The sequence below is a fragment of the Cariama cristata genome, unplaced genomic scaffold (assembly GCF_000690535.1).
Source record: "Cariama cristata isolate BGI_N322 unplaced genomic scaffold, ASM69053v1 scaffold6617, whole genome shotgun sequence".
Taxonomy (NCBI): domain Eukaryota; kingdom Metazoa; phylum Chordata; class Aves; order Cariamiformes; family Cariamidae; genus Cariama; species Cariama cristata.
This window is the reverse complement of record NW_009626003.1, coordinates 4,941-21,788: the sequence shown is the minus strand read 5'-3', so window position 1 is coordinate 21,788 and position 16,848 is coordinate 4,941. Positions and strand designations below refer to the sequence as shown.

Genomic DNA, 16,848 nt, shown 5'->3' with positions numbered 1-16,848 from the left:
GGGGGAGTTTGAGGGGGTTTTTGTTCGTGTGCAGTTGGTTAAGTTTCTGATCTATAGTCTGATAATGTAATTGCATTTCTTTAGGAAAAAAATTATCAAGAAGATTTTAGTGATGAACTGTAGCAATGTTAGAGGCATTGCACAAATACTGGCAGCATAATACAAGGAACTTTTATTGGCTAGCTGAGAGGGCACCCTCAGAACTGTAGTGGCAGGAGGGTGAGAAGATGACCGGAACAGTTTTGCTCAGTGTGGTGAGGTTTGTTTATTTATTTTGCTGTCCCAATCATGTGTAAGCCTTTCTGGTATGTGTTATTAATTACTACCAAAAGGTCAGGAAGAGCAAAACAAAGTCCAAAAAGAATTGAAGGGAAGATGAAATCAGCTGTGCTGTCCTGCTCCTTCAGGCTTAAACTATCACTCAGTTACAACTCTCTTTTTTCAGGTTGGAAGTGGTCGGATTAAAATTAAGACAGAGGGAAGGTGTTTTTCTTTGAAGACTTGTCCTCCCTAAGTGTGAAAAGTTTTCAAAACTAACTGCTTAGTCAATGATATGTGTACTGATATTATCCAGTACAGCTCAAGATGCTTACAAGGAATCGTAGTCTGTCCCCAAGCTATATTCAGTGACATGGTAGTACAATAGCCTCTGAGGTCACAGCTGCCAAATGACTTGTGTCACAATTTCTCTGCCCAAATCTGTTGTGTAGATTGTGGAAGATGTACAAAGAGAACATGATTAAGCCCTAGAGAGAGACTTATTAGACCTGGATTTATTCCTCTTTTCCTCTCACAGATTTCTTACCTGCTGCTGGGTATTTCATTTAGGGGGAACATCCTGCCTAGAAGTCAGCATATAGGTTAAAGTTAGATGCTTGTGGCAGGATAAGTTCTCTTTGGGAGAACCCTTTTATTCCTTCCCTGAGGCAATGGCATTTTATACCAGTGAGGGGGATTTTCCTTCCTCCCAGTGGGATTAATAGTAGTATACATCAACTGATTCACAAAAGCATGTGAGAGATTCAGTTAGTAATGAGCATCTAAGTACATGTATAGATATATCAAAGAGGAGGAAAAATTATGCATATCCATAGCAAATTATGTGTAGTCTGTGACTTATAGCTATTGATACCTAAAGTTCTGTGAAGTGGAAAAGAAAAATTAAACTTTCAGTTTGTAAAGGTGTGAGACAGTGTACCAAGTAAAGAAAAAAAAGCAACAGCATCACCACTAATCTGGATTGGGGGTGCAGCATGTGATGGAAGAACTGTGTTCTGCAAGCAGATGACAGATTTTCAAATTTGTATAAAATACAATGTCAAGTGTAGACAGATGAACACATTTCCCTTTATCATAGCAGGGTTATTTCACAAAGTATGTCATATAATTGAAGAACAGTAAAAAGGTCTCTCTTATTTTCAAGCAAAGATGCTATGCTTCAGTGAGACGCAGAACAACTTCTATTTTTCAACAAATTAAATGCCAAGTAAGAAGAACTTGGCACTTTACTAAGCTGAACAGACAAGTCATTGTGCTCGCATTGCCATTTTAAGTGCTTTGGTTTTGGGAAGCAGCACAAGAAATCCTGGAAATTATAAAGACTGAGTGATCCATGTTATCCCAGTAACATTTTGCTGTGCGTAGCACTAGGTGATCTAATAGCAGATGATGTGCAGTGGGATCAATCCCTAGGAAAACAGAGTATGTGTAGTACATGATCTTGTGACAAAATTATTTCAGTCACTTCCCAAACATTTGTGGTAACAGATGGTATTCATTGGGTGTTTTTTTGTTTTGTTTTTCAATTTATTATGAATAATCACATGTTTATGTCATATATCATGTTTCATTCTTGGAAAAACTGTAGTTGCCCAGTAGAGAAGCCAGGATAGAGCCCTTAGGAGTTGAGGAGGCGTTTGCTGAGAGAGAGTGACTTTCTAGAAGGTAAAGGACAAACAGGTTGCGGAGAAATGATGGTGGCCAAGGGGTAAGCCCTATGTATAGCAGAGACCAGATGTCTGCTGAGCACAGCAGGAACCCAGGCTTCAGAGGGACCTTCCCTAGAGACCCAAAGGGGACTCTGTGGACTTTTCTGCAACTCTGGAACTTGCTGATGTGCTGGACTGAGAGCAAGCCCAAGCAAAGGGGATTGATTTACCGGGATGCAGTAGGCAAGGTGGAGATACAGTTATGTATTGGTTTGTTTTAATTTTTCTCAGTTTGAGTTTTCTCCCCCCAAAATCACCTGCTCTAGTGTCTGTTCTAATAAAACCCAGCTTTTCTATTTAGAAGTCATTTTGGAATGTTCATTGGGGGAAAAAAAAAAGGGGGGTTGAGCAGTCTGAGCTCACAGCTTTGCCCAGGGCAGAGCCCCATTGCAGCACAGCATGTGGTCGAGAACAAACCTACATCCCTGGGAAGGCTGGCACCGGGTTCCCATCTGTGACAAACTGGCAGATTACCAGCTTACACAGCTGTTCGGGGTCTTCCCTATGGGCTTTCTCATTTTTACAGCATACCTGTCTGCATATTTATATGTGTGATTAGCTTAACATAGAGCACTTGGTCATTAAGAAATGACTTACAGTAATGTTTTCAACTATTCCTTAAAATGGAATTAAGTTAGAATGTGATTAATAAAAATGAACTGAACCCAGACCCTAAAATGTCCCTGTTTTTACAAAGCTGCTTATAAACTTTGTAATTAAATTTAATTCAAATCAGAGTTAAGATCCAAAGAGAAATGGATAAAGGAAATAGTTTAAAATTAACCACTCAGAGGGTTTGCGTTCTTTCAGACTTTCCTTTTCCAAAGTGTTTTGAAATAGGATTTACTGAAAGAATCATGTAATAAATGGTAGTTGTGGCAGCTCTTTCATGTGTGGGGTTAAATGTGACTGGTTATTGGATGCTGTGTAAAAAGTTAAGAAATGTTGTGAAATATTGCAAAAATTGAATTGAGGTATCATATTTAAATATTTGATAACTGAAATTGATAAATTGGGCTGGGTTTTGTTGCTGAGTATCTTCATTTTGTTATGTCAGTGTCTGTAGTTTTAGATAGCTCTTTTGTACAAAAGATTGTACTTTTAGTTTAGATCTGCTCTTTGATACTGCTTTATCACAGGGGAAAACTATATACCAGTTTTCCATTAGGTTGCTTATCATTTAATAGTCTGTGGTTCTGTAGTCTAAATAACTTCTTACACTTTACGCTATTTTAGCTGGTATATTTGGAAAGAACATTTTAAATGCTGGACAGGATTTTAAGATTGCAGCTTTTCTTATCATTTCTGTTATTCTGAGCAAAGGGAGAGCTTTGGATTCTTTAAGCATTGCTTGGAAACCATCTCTGGAAAGAAAAAAAAAAAAAAGGACTTCAAAGAAAACTCTGAATATGTGTTTGTGTCCTACAAAGTTAAAAGAATGAACAAACTTTTTAAGTGTAAGAGTGACATCAAATGTTTAAAATGTTTTCAGTTTTTTAATATGAATGTTACATATCTCCCTCCAATTCATGGTGGTGCTTTCTGCTCAAATACAAAGATGTAATCTTATTAGCCAAAGACTAAGAAGATTTCTGTATCTAGTAGCAATTAGTCTGTGGCTGCTGAACTGTAGAAAATCCATAGGCAGCTTTAGGATCCTTGAGCATTTCTGATTTAGTAGCCTTCAAAACAGTTACTTATTGTCATTGAATCTCTGTTCTTCTGTCATGTCTGTGGATATGCTCAGCTCCATAACTTTATTTTTTCCTGAGTCAATACAGTAATTCTCCGTGGTTTTGGGAAGCACCACTGAGCCCATCTAGGAAGTGCTGCGTGATGCCTCTATACAATGATGACTGACTCGGGTGGTTTGCACATCAGCCCAAAAAAGCCAAAATTAATGAAGGCAGTGGGCTTGAAATTTAAAAAATAATAATGAGAAAGATCAACAAAAGGTCAAAATATTTACTTTCTTTTAAAAATTAGGTCATTGAGTGGTACAGAATTTGTATCAGAAAAGTAGTTATTTAAGAAAATTTGGGGGCATCATCAAGCATAGCTTTTTGCATAAAATGGCAGGAGACCTGAAATGTTATTGTCAAAATGAATGTATTCATTGGTCTAGTTTCATATATCTCCTGGATGCTTTAGATCAATGGGTGTGTGGACTGAGTGTACATATCAAAACCAAAAGCAAGCTTAGAGTCTGTTTCATCATGTATCTAGCCAGGATGGCAAATACTCAGTGCTGTATGCTGAAAGATCAGAGAAGCAGCAGGGAGAGTAGAAATGGGATCTTCAGTTTCTCCTGATTCAGATGATGTGACTGTCACATCAGGGTGTTGTGAAAAGTCTCCGTTTTTAGGCACAGTCAATAACCAAGGCATTGGTGGTTGGGGCTGTGAGAGGAAACGTGACTCTTGACTTTGTCCTGAGTGGAGTTTGGCTCACAAGAGGTGCATTGCAACAGCAACCAGTAGGTTCAACATCCTACTGAAACAACAACAACCAAAAAAAAAAAGGCGAAAAAAATCCACAACAGTTGTGATCCACTTCAAGAAGGGGCACTACACAAAAATAAAGATACTTACTCAAAAGAAACTCAAAAAGGTCAGCTAAGAGAAGGAAGCTGTACCAGGTGGTATGGAAGCTACTTAAGGACACCATATGTGATGTTCAAGGCCAGCGCCCACCACCTGTCATGAAAGGCGTGAGAAAAAGCGAAAGGAAGACAGTAGAGCTAGACAACGGAGTAAAGGAAGTTGTTAGAAAGACGTAGGTGTCCTTTAAAAAGCTGAATTCACACCCAAATGATGTTTTAAACAGGTTTAAATGTAAAAACATGTAAGACAGGCTAAGGAATATTTGAGCAAATGGTACAAAGAATTAAAATGGGTAATAAGTCTTTCTTCTGCTGCATCAGGAGCAGTGCGCCAGCCAGTCTTTAGAGCCAACGATCATGGTGTATAAGGAATACTTAGACAGGCCTGTTTGAGAGAAGTTAAATAAGTTCTTTGCATTGATATTGCCTATGGAAAAAGCTATGGAGAATCCCATGCTTTAACACTCCTTCTTGGACTTTCTCAAGGATATGTGAAACGGAAGTGATTTAATGGTTATATAACAAAATAAATTATAAAATCACTAGTACCAGATTTTATTCACCTAAAATTTCTGAAAGAATTCAAGGGAAAAAATTGCCCACACTACTGACAGTGATGCATAACCACTCGCTTCTCAAATTGCCTTGTTATCAGAGACTTTGAGGCTGGATAGTGTGTTACCAGTTTTTTAAAATGGTTCTTAAATCATCCAGGGAACTGCAAGCCTGTAACCCTGGTGTTTGCCTTAGGCAGTTCAGCACAAATTATAATGCAAAATAAGATTTGTGGATGCCTGAGAACGTGTGCTCTGCATGGGAAACATCAACGTGAGGAGGAAATCTACACATATCTTGGAATTCTTTGAAGAGCCAGGAAATATGTGGATAAGGGCGCTACAGCTGATGTGGTTTCCTTGAATTTGCACAAAGTTTTTGACAAAGCCCCTTGCCAAAGCGGGCACATAGACATAGCGTGAAAGGCAAACTCTCAGAATAGGTAAGTGGATGAAGAGAATGCCGCAGTTCTCAAAACAGGGAGGTCACAACTGGAGGCTTGTGGTCGATAGATGGTCAAGTAAATAGAGCAAACAGTGAAGTCAGAAGGTTCCCTGATGGCCTCACAGATATTGACTGCACTGAAGGCGGGAGCTGGCTCCAACATAATCTGAGTGATTTGTCAAAAGTGGCAGATGAAACACATCTTAGATAGCTGTCAAGTGATGCATTTAGGAAAAAATAACCAGTCAAAATTCACCTGCAAAATGGTGGGCTTGGAGCTGGCTGTTCCCAAGCAGCAGTAAGGTTTTTTACGGTATGATAAATAACTTTGTGAAAACAACATTTCAGCGCTCAGCAGCGGTCAAAAAGCAAATAAAATGGTGGCAATTATTGGGGTAAAAAGTACAAAAGAAGGAACAACAGTATACCACTGTATAAAACCTTATCTTGAATGCAGTGTATGGCTACTGTTTGATAGAGGTTATAGTACTAGGTGGACATTCGTTGTGACCAAGTACGGTTCCTCTTATAGCAGAAGCTTGACATAACTTATGAGTAAGAGAAATTCATCTGCATGTAGTGTCAATAAACATCGAGGATTGAAGACTCTTGTAGACTGTGATATCTGCCTTTACTTCTTATTGTTATTACTGTTAGTTGGATTTGCTTTAACTCCAAGAGGTAGTACTCTGTTGTGGTAGACAGCATATATATGCAAAATTTGCCAGTTTTATATGAAATCTTCGTTTGTGAGTATACAAATGTAGTATGAATGAACAAACGGAAGATGGTCCTTATCCTAAACAGCTTCCAGTCTTTTGCAATTTTCTCCAACATCAAAAGTGTTACAGATTACTAAAACCTTTGAAGTGGGTTTTTTTTCTTATTTCAAATGGTGATTTGAGACAATTTTTTTAAAAAGAGTGTAAAAATGTTGACATGGTCATATGCTCCTGAGATCTTTTCAGACAATTTTTTTAAAAAGAGTGTAAAAATATTGACATGGTCTTATGCTCCTGAGATCTTTTTGGTATTGCTTTTATTCTAATGAGCCATTACATTTTATGGCATTCGTTAGCCACAGCTTTTCACTCTTGGCCAAATTGTAGCTGCTGCTATCCTAATTGGCACTAAAAATAACTTTTTTTCCCTTGCACGATCCTAAACCAAAATTAAATTTCTCTGTATTGACAGCTTGGTACACCATGGAAAATCCATCCAGTATATCAGGGAGAAGAAAAGAGTTTAAACTGGTTGAAAAATCAGGAGAGGCATATGTCCTGTTTCATCTGAGCAAAAGAACAAAATTACCATGAGCAGTACGCGGAAGGCCTACTGAGGGACTTGGTCCGTGAGCAGGAGAGCCAACTGCCGTGCTTGAGTCATGATGAGCACATTTCAGAGGAGATTTCTAAAGCTCGGAGGAGATTCTTTGACTATCTTTTCCTGAGTCTGCTTTATCGCTTTTTTAATGTGCTGTTCTGAAAGTTTGTTCTAATAATATTTAGGGACCTGGTCTTTAAAAACCTCTAGTATCATCAGCTTATTCTCAGATGCTCAAAGCCAAACTTCAGTTTGGCATGCTGTGGAACTTTGTATACCTTAAAGTTGCAGACACCTAAGTAAATAGCCTCCCATTTTTCATTGTCTTACGTGATGCTTTCCCTGAATGTTTCCATCTGCCGTTGTCCAAAGGAACCGAGATAATACAGATAAACTTGAGGAAACTCATCTTTTCAGTCACGGAGTTGCCAGCAATGTGTTCATGCTGGTGGTTGGTCTGGATGGGGCAGGAACAGTGAGCTGTTGCTGTTAGCCTATGTTAAGCTTTGTATTTAATCTCTTGGTGTCTCCAGCTGCCCTGTGATGAATACAAAATAACTTGCTGATATAATAGAAATTAATAAATAAAAGCTTATTCAGAGTCTGGATGTAAATCGTTATTTTTATTATTTTCTGTTTTTCCTTGGAAGATACAACTGGATGTGCTGACTTTTCATTGTCAAAATTCAATAACCAGTTTCTAGATACTGAGTCCTCTATTTCATTTTCAGTCTGTTTTTTGACATGTTTCTGCCTCTGTTCTGTTAAGGAGTCATGCAGTTTGCATGGAGAAAACTTTTTAATGTTTCAGACCAGATGAGATAGGCTGTTAGAAGATGACTTTTTCTTTTGGCGATGACTTTCCTTTTCAAACTACTCATTCCCACTTCCATATCATTCTGTCAGTCTGGCTAGTGTGACTATGCAGCTGCATGGTAAACTGCATCAGGAAAGTAATCTAGACTAACAGTAATCCAGAAAAAAACAAAACAAACCAAAAAAAGCCAAAGAAAACTGTTTTTTTTAACTCTGAACAGTTCCTGAGCGGGTATTCTTATTAAGACTGAAAGAAATGCTTATGAAATTGTGACCATGGATGGAAAATCTATATGGGCATTCTGTGTGGAAGCTACTTTGCTCAGTCTGAGAGGGCACCAACTCCAGACTAAACAGGTTAAAGATAACTGCTTGTGGATAATTGGATTATGTGATAAATTAAGCCACTTGTGGAGCAGAGATGGGTCTTAGGAGGGAGGGAGGTGACAGGCCATTATAGAACAGAAGGAGAAGATTCATCAGCTGTTGTGAAATTAGGACAAGCTGTAGCTGCAGTTGTGGCTATAGTTAGCGTGGCCCAAAAGGTGATATTCCTATTGACGTTGCTTAGGTATGTATTCAACACCCCACTGAGATTGCTTGTGTAGTATATATTCCATGCATTTGTTGTAATTATACTGCTTTGACATAACAAACTTCTTCAGTTAGTGGGAAAAATTATCGGAACTCAATTCCTATCTATTGAAATTTTATCAGGCCTCCCTACTGGTTTGAAATGTAGAGAGTCAGCCAAAAGGGTTTTTTTCATGACACAGGTGATTTTGTTAATTAGTAAAAATCAGTCTGCGGAGCAGATTCACGTTAAGAAGCACCTTCCTCCATACTGTTGTGTATTGTGAAAGAGACTAATTCTTCTTAGTTGTTGCAAGCATCTAGTCCAACTTCATTGTCTACATTTCCTTTGTAGTTAATGGAAGGGGAGAGAGAGAGCTGAAGACCTTCAGGGTGCATTTCCATCCCAGCTGGCTTAGGATGAGGTAAATTGCTTTCTGAAGATGCTAGTGTCTCTTGGTTTATCAGAGGGAGCGTAAGTCTAAGTATGCACCAAGTATTTTCTTTTCAGACAGCTAAGAGTTGTGGGAGGTGAGTCCCACCGATTATTTCATTCGCTAAGATCATTGTGTGAGCTGTGACCTAAACATTATGGGTTATATTTCTTGTACAACTCTTATTTATATTTTAGCATAGCTGTTATAATCAGGTAGCCTTGCTGACAATATAAACAACCAGTTCTTGAATCCCATTAAGCTCTTGGCTCCTGTGCATACCCACACACATGTGAATTCAATAAGCTAACTGTACCGTTTGTAAGACAAGTATTTACTTTCTTCTATTTGTTTGTGAAACTGCTCAGATTAATTAGGTGTCACCTTGTTCTTGCATGAGGAAGCAGAAACAGAGCCCATTTTATTATTCTTTCTTTAAAGTCGAATCATACAAATCTTTTTGGAGTTTCTTTCTCTGGTAACTTCTGTGAGAGTCCTCCTCCTGTCTGCCAAAGTCTTACTGTGCTGAGATTATGCTAAGAAACATAGCATTACAAGCTTGAAGAGTACAAGAGATTTGTATAATAGCTTTGGAATATTTTTCCTGTTATTTTCCATCCTCTTTCTCATGTATGCAAACAAGGTGTTTGCTGTTTTGGTCATTGATACCCACTGAGCAAATGGCTTCATTGAGCTTTCCATACTGATGCACTGGTCTGGCTTTTATTTTGGTTTTACTGCACTGATAACAGTTCACTCCAACCCTAGCAGTGAGTTCTTCAACTTAATGCCTTTGTGCATTGCTTTGCATTTGTCAACATCTAATTTAATCTGTTCCTGATGTTGAATCACTGGTAGCTCCCACACATGGAGCAGTAGACACTAAAGAGAGATTAAAATATGGGGCAAACAATGGCAAAAATGGCTAGAGGACTGCCGGTTTAACTCTTCAAGAGAACTAGGTAAAGTCTTGTGTTTGATTTGTTTTCTGTGTTGGAGGAAACCCAGCACAGTTCTAATTCCCTTTCAATCAAGTATTTATCTTAATAACATACGCATAGAAAGACTGCATTCATTCCACCTTTTGACAACTTCACCTTGGTCTCTTCAGACCTTCTGCTGTCCTGAGCTACCAAGGATGAGCAATCTTTTGGCTTTGACTCAAAACATCAATTATCTTAAGCCCCGTTCAGCCTTCTGCACCATTTTTTTTCAAGTGACTTCAAACCAATTGAGGGTGCTTGGCTGCACAACATGCTGTAGTTTTCCTGAGATTTAGTGATTCTTGGATGCCTAAAGAGCATGTTGGGCCACTTTGCTGAGAGCACAGATTAGAGTAGCTTTATTAGCAAACAGTGTGGTTCAGGTTAACAGGGGGCTGAGAAATTTTACGGAACAATGTATCTATGTTTACAGAGAAATTCACCTATTATAACACAAATACTCCCATTAAAATCCAAATTAGATCTTAAGATGGAACACTGACGTTTTGTTTATAGCATTTTTCACCATTCATCTCTGCCTTCAGGTCTGATATTTTATTCTTACAGGACGACACAGACGTTATTTTTCCCACATCCCATATGTCCAAATCATGTATAAAGATATTTAGCTCAAATACCATGCGTGCGAAACATTCCACACTGTGGGTACGAGGTGACGTTTGGTGTGTCTTTAACACACTGTGGTGTTCAATTACAATACAGCAAATTTATTTTTATGCAGCCTTCTTCGTAGAAAATATGGAAAATTGCTTTGCTGTGAGTCATCTGTCAGCTAAAGAACTGAAAGTCTTGTAGTGATATTTAAAGAGAGAAAGTGGCTCAGAGCTGACAGAGTTCAAGACAGAAAAAGAAACAGAACCGAAAGAGAAAGCCTCCATCCTTGGAGAAAATAGAGGCAAAGACTGGTAGGGGGAGGAGTGATGAGGAAGCCAAACAAGCTGAGAATGTCAGAGCCAGTTCAGGAGACTGTGCAGATCACTGGGAAACAAGGGTTGGGCTTCAGGTGTCTCTCCTGCATTACACCAGCGTCAGCCAAGCAAAGATTCTTTGACCCTAAGGGAATGGTATAAAACCAAGTAAATAAGAAAATGGCCTAAAACCAGGTAAGTAAGAGCGCTGGGCTCAGTGCACCATAAGGAATTTAGAAACATGCAGGTAGAGGTCATAGAATCGCAGAATCGTTTAAGTTGGAAAGGACCTTTAAGATCATCGAGTCCAACCGTTAACCTAACATGGCCAAGGCCACCACTAAACCATGTCCCTAAGCACCACATCTACACATCTTTTAAATACCTCCAGGGATGGGGACTCCTCCACTCCCCTGGGCAGCCTGTTCCAGTGCTTGACAACCTTTTTGGTGAAGAAATTCTTCCTAATATTCAATCTAAACCAACGCTGGTGCAACTTGAGGCTGTTTCCTCTTGTCCTGTCACCTGTTACTTGGGAGAAGAGGCCGACCTCCACCTGGCTACCCCCTCCTTTCAGGTCGTTGTAGAGAGCGATCAGGTCTCCCCTCAGCCTCCTCTTCTCCAGGCTGAACAACCGCGGGTCAAGGGAAGGATAAATGCCTTAACTTTCTAGAGCAAGACATTAGAACAACACTGGCATTCTGCACTCCATGATGTTTAAACATGTGAGGATTTTGTTAGACCATGAAAGAGGGAATTTCGGTTAATTGGACAGGAATTACTATAGGCAGGAGTATGGCCTTGAGCAGCAGTGCAGTGGAAGGGAAGGTGGATTCTTCCCTTCCTAGTGCCGGGAGGGCTTGGACTCAGAAGTGAGCGTGTGGGAGAGGCAGTCAGTTCAGGGTCAGAGATGACTTCAGAACTCTGGCTTTGTGTACAGGGGTAAGATCCTAGTAAAGAAGCATGAAAGCTGTCTTGGAGAGCAAGAGGGACTTCTTTCCCTTGACATTTGAGCCTTTTGAAGAATTAACTACTAAGGAAATTATAATGTAGCAAGGGAATGGCAGAACCAAGACAGGCTGTTAAAGAGATCAGAGATTACTTGCCAAGGTCACTGATGTCTTGCATGCTTTCCCTATAAAGTTGGTGTCCAAAGCTGAGCTAGCAGCAAGATATCCCAAAGGAGGAAGGTATTTAAGGAGGAGAAAGTAGAACACTCAGAAACAGATGCCTGGTGTTTTTAAGGCACAGCACTGTCATGGAGGGATATCGTCGATATAAGGACTCTTGTCTTTTATTGTGAATAACATGCATTCTTTTTGCATTCTTGGTCAAGTCTACCAACTGATGGTGTGGGGCTCTTGGGGAAGCTCTCTCATCCTGTGCCCCCAGCCTGCCCATATTGTTTTTTGCCCTGGCAATTCTTTTGACTTCACTCTCTGTATAGAACCATATTATCTGCCTTAAGAAAGTAAATGTGATGTAAAGTATGTAGCATGAAGGAGAGTACAGTCGTTACTGAAAGCCGAAGGGAAAAAGAACTTCTCTTCTTTCTCCTTGCATTCAGAAAAGTTGGCTTTGACATTGTAGTACTGAAAGGTATTCTAAGCATAAAAGGTTAGAGCCACTCAGACATCCCAGAATTTGAAGGGAGTAATATTTCATTGTATGCAGTTCCAAAATGCTTATTACAGATCTTCTTATTTACAACTATCATGTCTCTCTTGAATTTGCAGAGGAGGAATATCAAGGACAAACCAAGAGAAAGCGCATTCGAAGGAAGAAACAAAAGAGCAGTTTGCAAAACTCTAATAATTTACATGGAGAACAAACAGAATCTGGAATGCAAGAGACTCTTGTTCAAGATAATTTACAGCTGCAGCAGATAGACAGTCCCAAAATAAGCAAAAACAAAAAGAGGAAAATGAAAAAAAAGCGACAGAAAGAAAAAAAGAGAGCAGCTGGCTTGGTAACAAAAACTACAGGTGTGGATTTTACATATCAGCCTGACAAAAACAGCAGAGAAGAAGCAGCAAGCTTAAAAGACATAGATGAAAAGGCAGATAGCATTCTGGACTTCCTGCAGGCAACACAACAAATTTATTTTGCTGACAGTAGGTACCACTCTTTCTCCTTTCTTTTCATGAGTATTACCATGTAGGGGAAAATAGATGTGCCCATATTATTGCTGTAGAACGGGCCAAGTCTACTAAAGAAGTGTCTCTTTTGAACTCAGGCACACAAGTACTTAGTATTTGTCCCATTTTCTGGTGTGTACATGAATATGTAAGAATCCACACCAATGTAAAAAACTGTGGTCCTAATCTCTTTGTTTCTCTGTCTTTGAATATATACATAATATTCCTTCCTCTGTTTTAAAACATTCCAGTGCACTTGGGATAAATGTAGTGGTTAAAGTGGACCAAATTCTTCTTTCCTCTGCAAGCAAACATCCGGAAGGATTACTTCCTTTCAGAGAGCTTCAAATGAGGGCAATAATTGCTATCCTAAACTAATTTCATGCTTACTATCTCTGAAGCAACCTACTTTTCAGAAAGTTCTCCTTCCCAGGAGGAGATTTATTTGTAATATATAAGGAAATATCGACAGACAGGGTCCAAGAGGAAAGGGGGAGATACTGTTGGCACTGGGAAAGTGTATTAGCATAAAGCACTTGTGAACAAGATGAATGTGAACTGTTGCTCAGTGCACGTTTCATAGCACTTTAAAAAGGATTGCATGGATGTTATCCCGAATGGCCTATTGAATGTTCATCTGGCCACTAAAATCAGATAAATTCCTACTGTACATTTCTTCCATTGCCTTCCTAAAAAGCTACTTGTATGGTGCTTATGTCATAAATGCCTTTCAGAGAGAAAGAAGTTTTAATGGTAAGTACTGTGGTACTTACCTGTACGTACACCAGATCATGTTGGTATCCTCTAGAATTAAGTATGTTTTCTTAAGGGCATGCTGGTGTGTTCTTTAGTTGCTAGCTCGAAATGTAGCTTTAAAATGATAACAGTCTTGTAAAACTGGAAAAAAGGAGTGAAAAATTTTTCAAAGTGCATGGCCTTGACTGCCTTTGTGGAGCTGAATGAAGAATATTAAACAGCTTACCTACCTGTATGAGTCCATCGTAAGTCAGAGCTGTCAGCTCCTAGTCCCATCAAATGCATCTTTAGACTACAGAATTACTTTAAAAACCCTGTTAAGATGACATCAGGGATTTCATGTTAATTTTTTTCCTCAAGATTTATACATGGAATTTTCTTTGCTTACTGTTAAAGATTTTCTGCTGTGTCAGGTCTTCACACTAAGCCTAGCATTGGAAATCTGTCCTGCTTTCTGGCTAACGTATTTCCATCACCAAAAATAAGAATTTTACAACTTCGGCATATCGCTAAGTAAGTGTAAGCTAAACTACATTAATTTGCTGTAGTGGAACTCCAGAGTTAACTGAGCAAGATTGCAAACTCAGTTAACAGTTGTGCTGTTAATACATGACTCGGAATAAAAACCTGGTCAGTTGTCCACAGCTGTGTTGCATGTTGAATTTTAAGAAAAAGTGTTGAGCTTCCAGCTTTCCTGGAAGTCAAGTTCAGGTTTTAGCAGTGGTTGACAGACTGACTGGCCCTGGTGTCAAACCTGCAGAGTTTGGAGTTTGGAAGGCTGAGCCAGGGAGGACCTTGGAATCCACAGAGAAATTCTCAAGTAAAAGAAAGTTCATCTGCAGACAAGATGTCACATCCATAAATCAGAGTGTGACTAACTTTCTTGTTAGGCAAATCCCAGTTTATATATAGATCTGACATTATGCTGTTTGCCTTTTCTAGTTGAGTGACTTTACCACTCCCTGTTTTCTTTAGATAAAATTGGAAGCCATTGCTTTTAGCAGCCTTTTCAAATGGTCACATTGGATTATACTTCTTGTACTTATGTCAGAAAGCTGAATCGGGAAAAATCTGTTCTTCTCAGTTGACTTGCTGGTAAAAAACAGGAGAATTAAAGGGAGCCTGGTTAAAGGGACAGACTATACATTGTTACTGAAATAGAAGAATGAATTTATGCTTTAGTACTGTAGAAACAGTGTATGTCCTTCTCTGCTGTCTGGCATGCTATAATATCTGCTTTTTAAATACAAACATAAAAGTACAATAACAAGATAATTGGATGCCTCTGGTTCCGCAGAGTTGTTCCCCGTCTCCACATGTGTGTGAGTTTTTATAAAACATAGTGTGTAGGAAGCAAAACTGCAGTGCTTTGGCCACGGTACAGTTTCTTCATCTTGCCTTCCTCCTGTGCTAATCTTGAAGATTTAGATTCCTCTAGCTTTCCTGTCACTATGAATTCTACTGTCCTTTTTCCTTTTTGAATTTGATATTTTCCCTTCTTACCATTGTTTTAACATTTAACAAAAAATGGGAGGAGCAAGCTGCTCTTTAGTACCTGATACTTGGTTGTAAGTAGTACTAAAAAGAAAGATGCTGTCTTTGAAAAGAAAGTATAATTAGGAAATTTCTCTTTGCTCATTGAATGTTTTTAATGAGGTTTTCCAATTGTTTTTCCAGATAAATCAAAACGCATGGATTCTGCTGTAAGTTCAGCAACTGCCCAAGAGCTTTTACAGTATCTTGAATCTCGCACCATCTCTTCCTCAGATGTGACTCTTCTGCATCGGTTGAAATCCCTTGTATTGCTACAGGATATTGAGAGATTGGAGGATGCTTTGAAACAATTCCAGGAACAATCCATGATGCCTCCTGGTAGGTACCGTTCATTCACGTCCATTCACTGATGTTCTTTTTGTGTGGATTAAAATTCACATTTGCCACAGATTTTTTTTAATTAGGAAACTGTAAATAATTATCTAGTGGTAAATATATGCTTATACAAGATTTGAAAGCATAATTCCCACCAAAAATACAGTGATTTTCCCTGTTTCTTGTTTAGTTACAATCAATACAGAAACTTTTCATACATTGCAGCAACTGTAGACTACGAGATGATTCAGGTTCTTTAAACAATATGTTTTAAATCTTAACTGTTTTAAGATTTAATCATGTTTAAAGCATATTTTTAACACATTATCTTTGTAGACTTTTTAAATCATGGGAATTAACTTGTTTATCTTGGAGATTTCACTCATCCAGTTAAGGAGTAATTTTGCGTGCTTAAGAATCAATAAAGTCCATTATTTCATTTCTTCTTGGTCACCTACGTGGCTTCTTTAACACATAGATTTTGCATGCACAAGTTTGATTTACAGCTTCATTTTTGTTTAAATATGAATGTCTGGTTTAAGTTTCTAAGAAATACTGTTGATTCTGTAAAAACATAAAGTCACTCTTTATAATAAATTATATTATACAGTCATTCATAAAAAGCAAAATTATTCTGTTACTAAATCTTTTAATCCCTGAGGCACAAGTCTGATTTCATTCATGCTGCTTTTGTTTTTTATTATAATCCCTGTCATTTTAGTAGAATTTCTTCTTGGGCAGCTAATAGTGTCTCAGGTGAATGTGAGATCAGCATGTAGTCCATAGAAGGTATAACAATTCATTTTCCAAGTAATCTTCATTTAAATAGTTATTGCTACTTGTCATTAGTACTATTGTTGCAGCATCAGATGAATCTACAAGATGTGCTGCATTTTCTTATCTCCCAAAGAATTTAATCAGAGTTGAGAGCACTTGCTATGACATGAGAGAATCTCAACCATTTTGGATTGTGCTCTAAGTCAGATGGAGAGTAACGACTGAGCTGGTAGTAGTGTGGTAACAGAGTAAGTAAGATCGCAGCCATCAGAGGCTTAGCAATAACATTCAAAGAAGAGACTACTGCTTGTAACATCATTATATAATTTACAGCATGATAGTGGCTGAAGATCCCAGCCAAGACTGGAGCCTACTGCATGCTGGGCATTGAAAAACACAGAAAAGAGAGAATTCCTGCATGTAGAGTTCATAGCTGATACATTTTGAAAAGGACACTCTTACAGAAGTACATATGTATTCTTTAAAGTGTAGATATGGAGTATGACAACCTTTAAGGTTCTGACAGATCTGAAGTATCCACATATACATGGAACAAAATCCTTCTGTGCCGTCAATAATTACTTTCAAGCCTAGATTCTATGATCTTAATTATAACCAGATAGTCTCATTGGATGTAATACACATTGGCAATCTAAGTAGG

General features: G+C 38.5%; 1 protein-coding gene across 1 annotated transcript in view; it reads left to right on the top strand.

Annotated features, from left to right (window-relative positions):
• ERICH1 (glutamate-rich 1) overlaps positions 1 to 16,848 on the top strand; it is a gene marked incomplete at its 5' end in the record, with an annotated part of 39,729 nt that overhangs the window by 18,472 nt on the left and 4,409 nt on the right. Inside the window, 2 exons of the mRNA XM_009703835.1 lie at positions 12,384 to 12,761; positions 15,219 to 15,413. Coding sequence (XP_009702137.1) covers positions 12,384 to 12,761; positions 15,219 to 15,413 — 573 coding nt within the window. The remainder of the gene's footprint in view (positions 1 to 12,383; positions 12,762 to 15,218; positions 15,414 to 16,848) is intronic.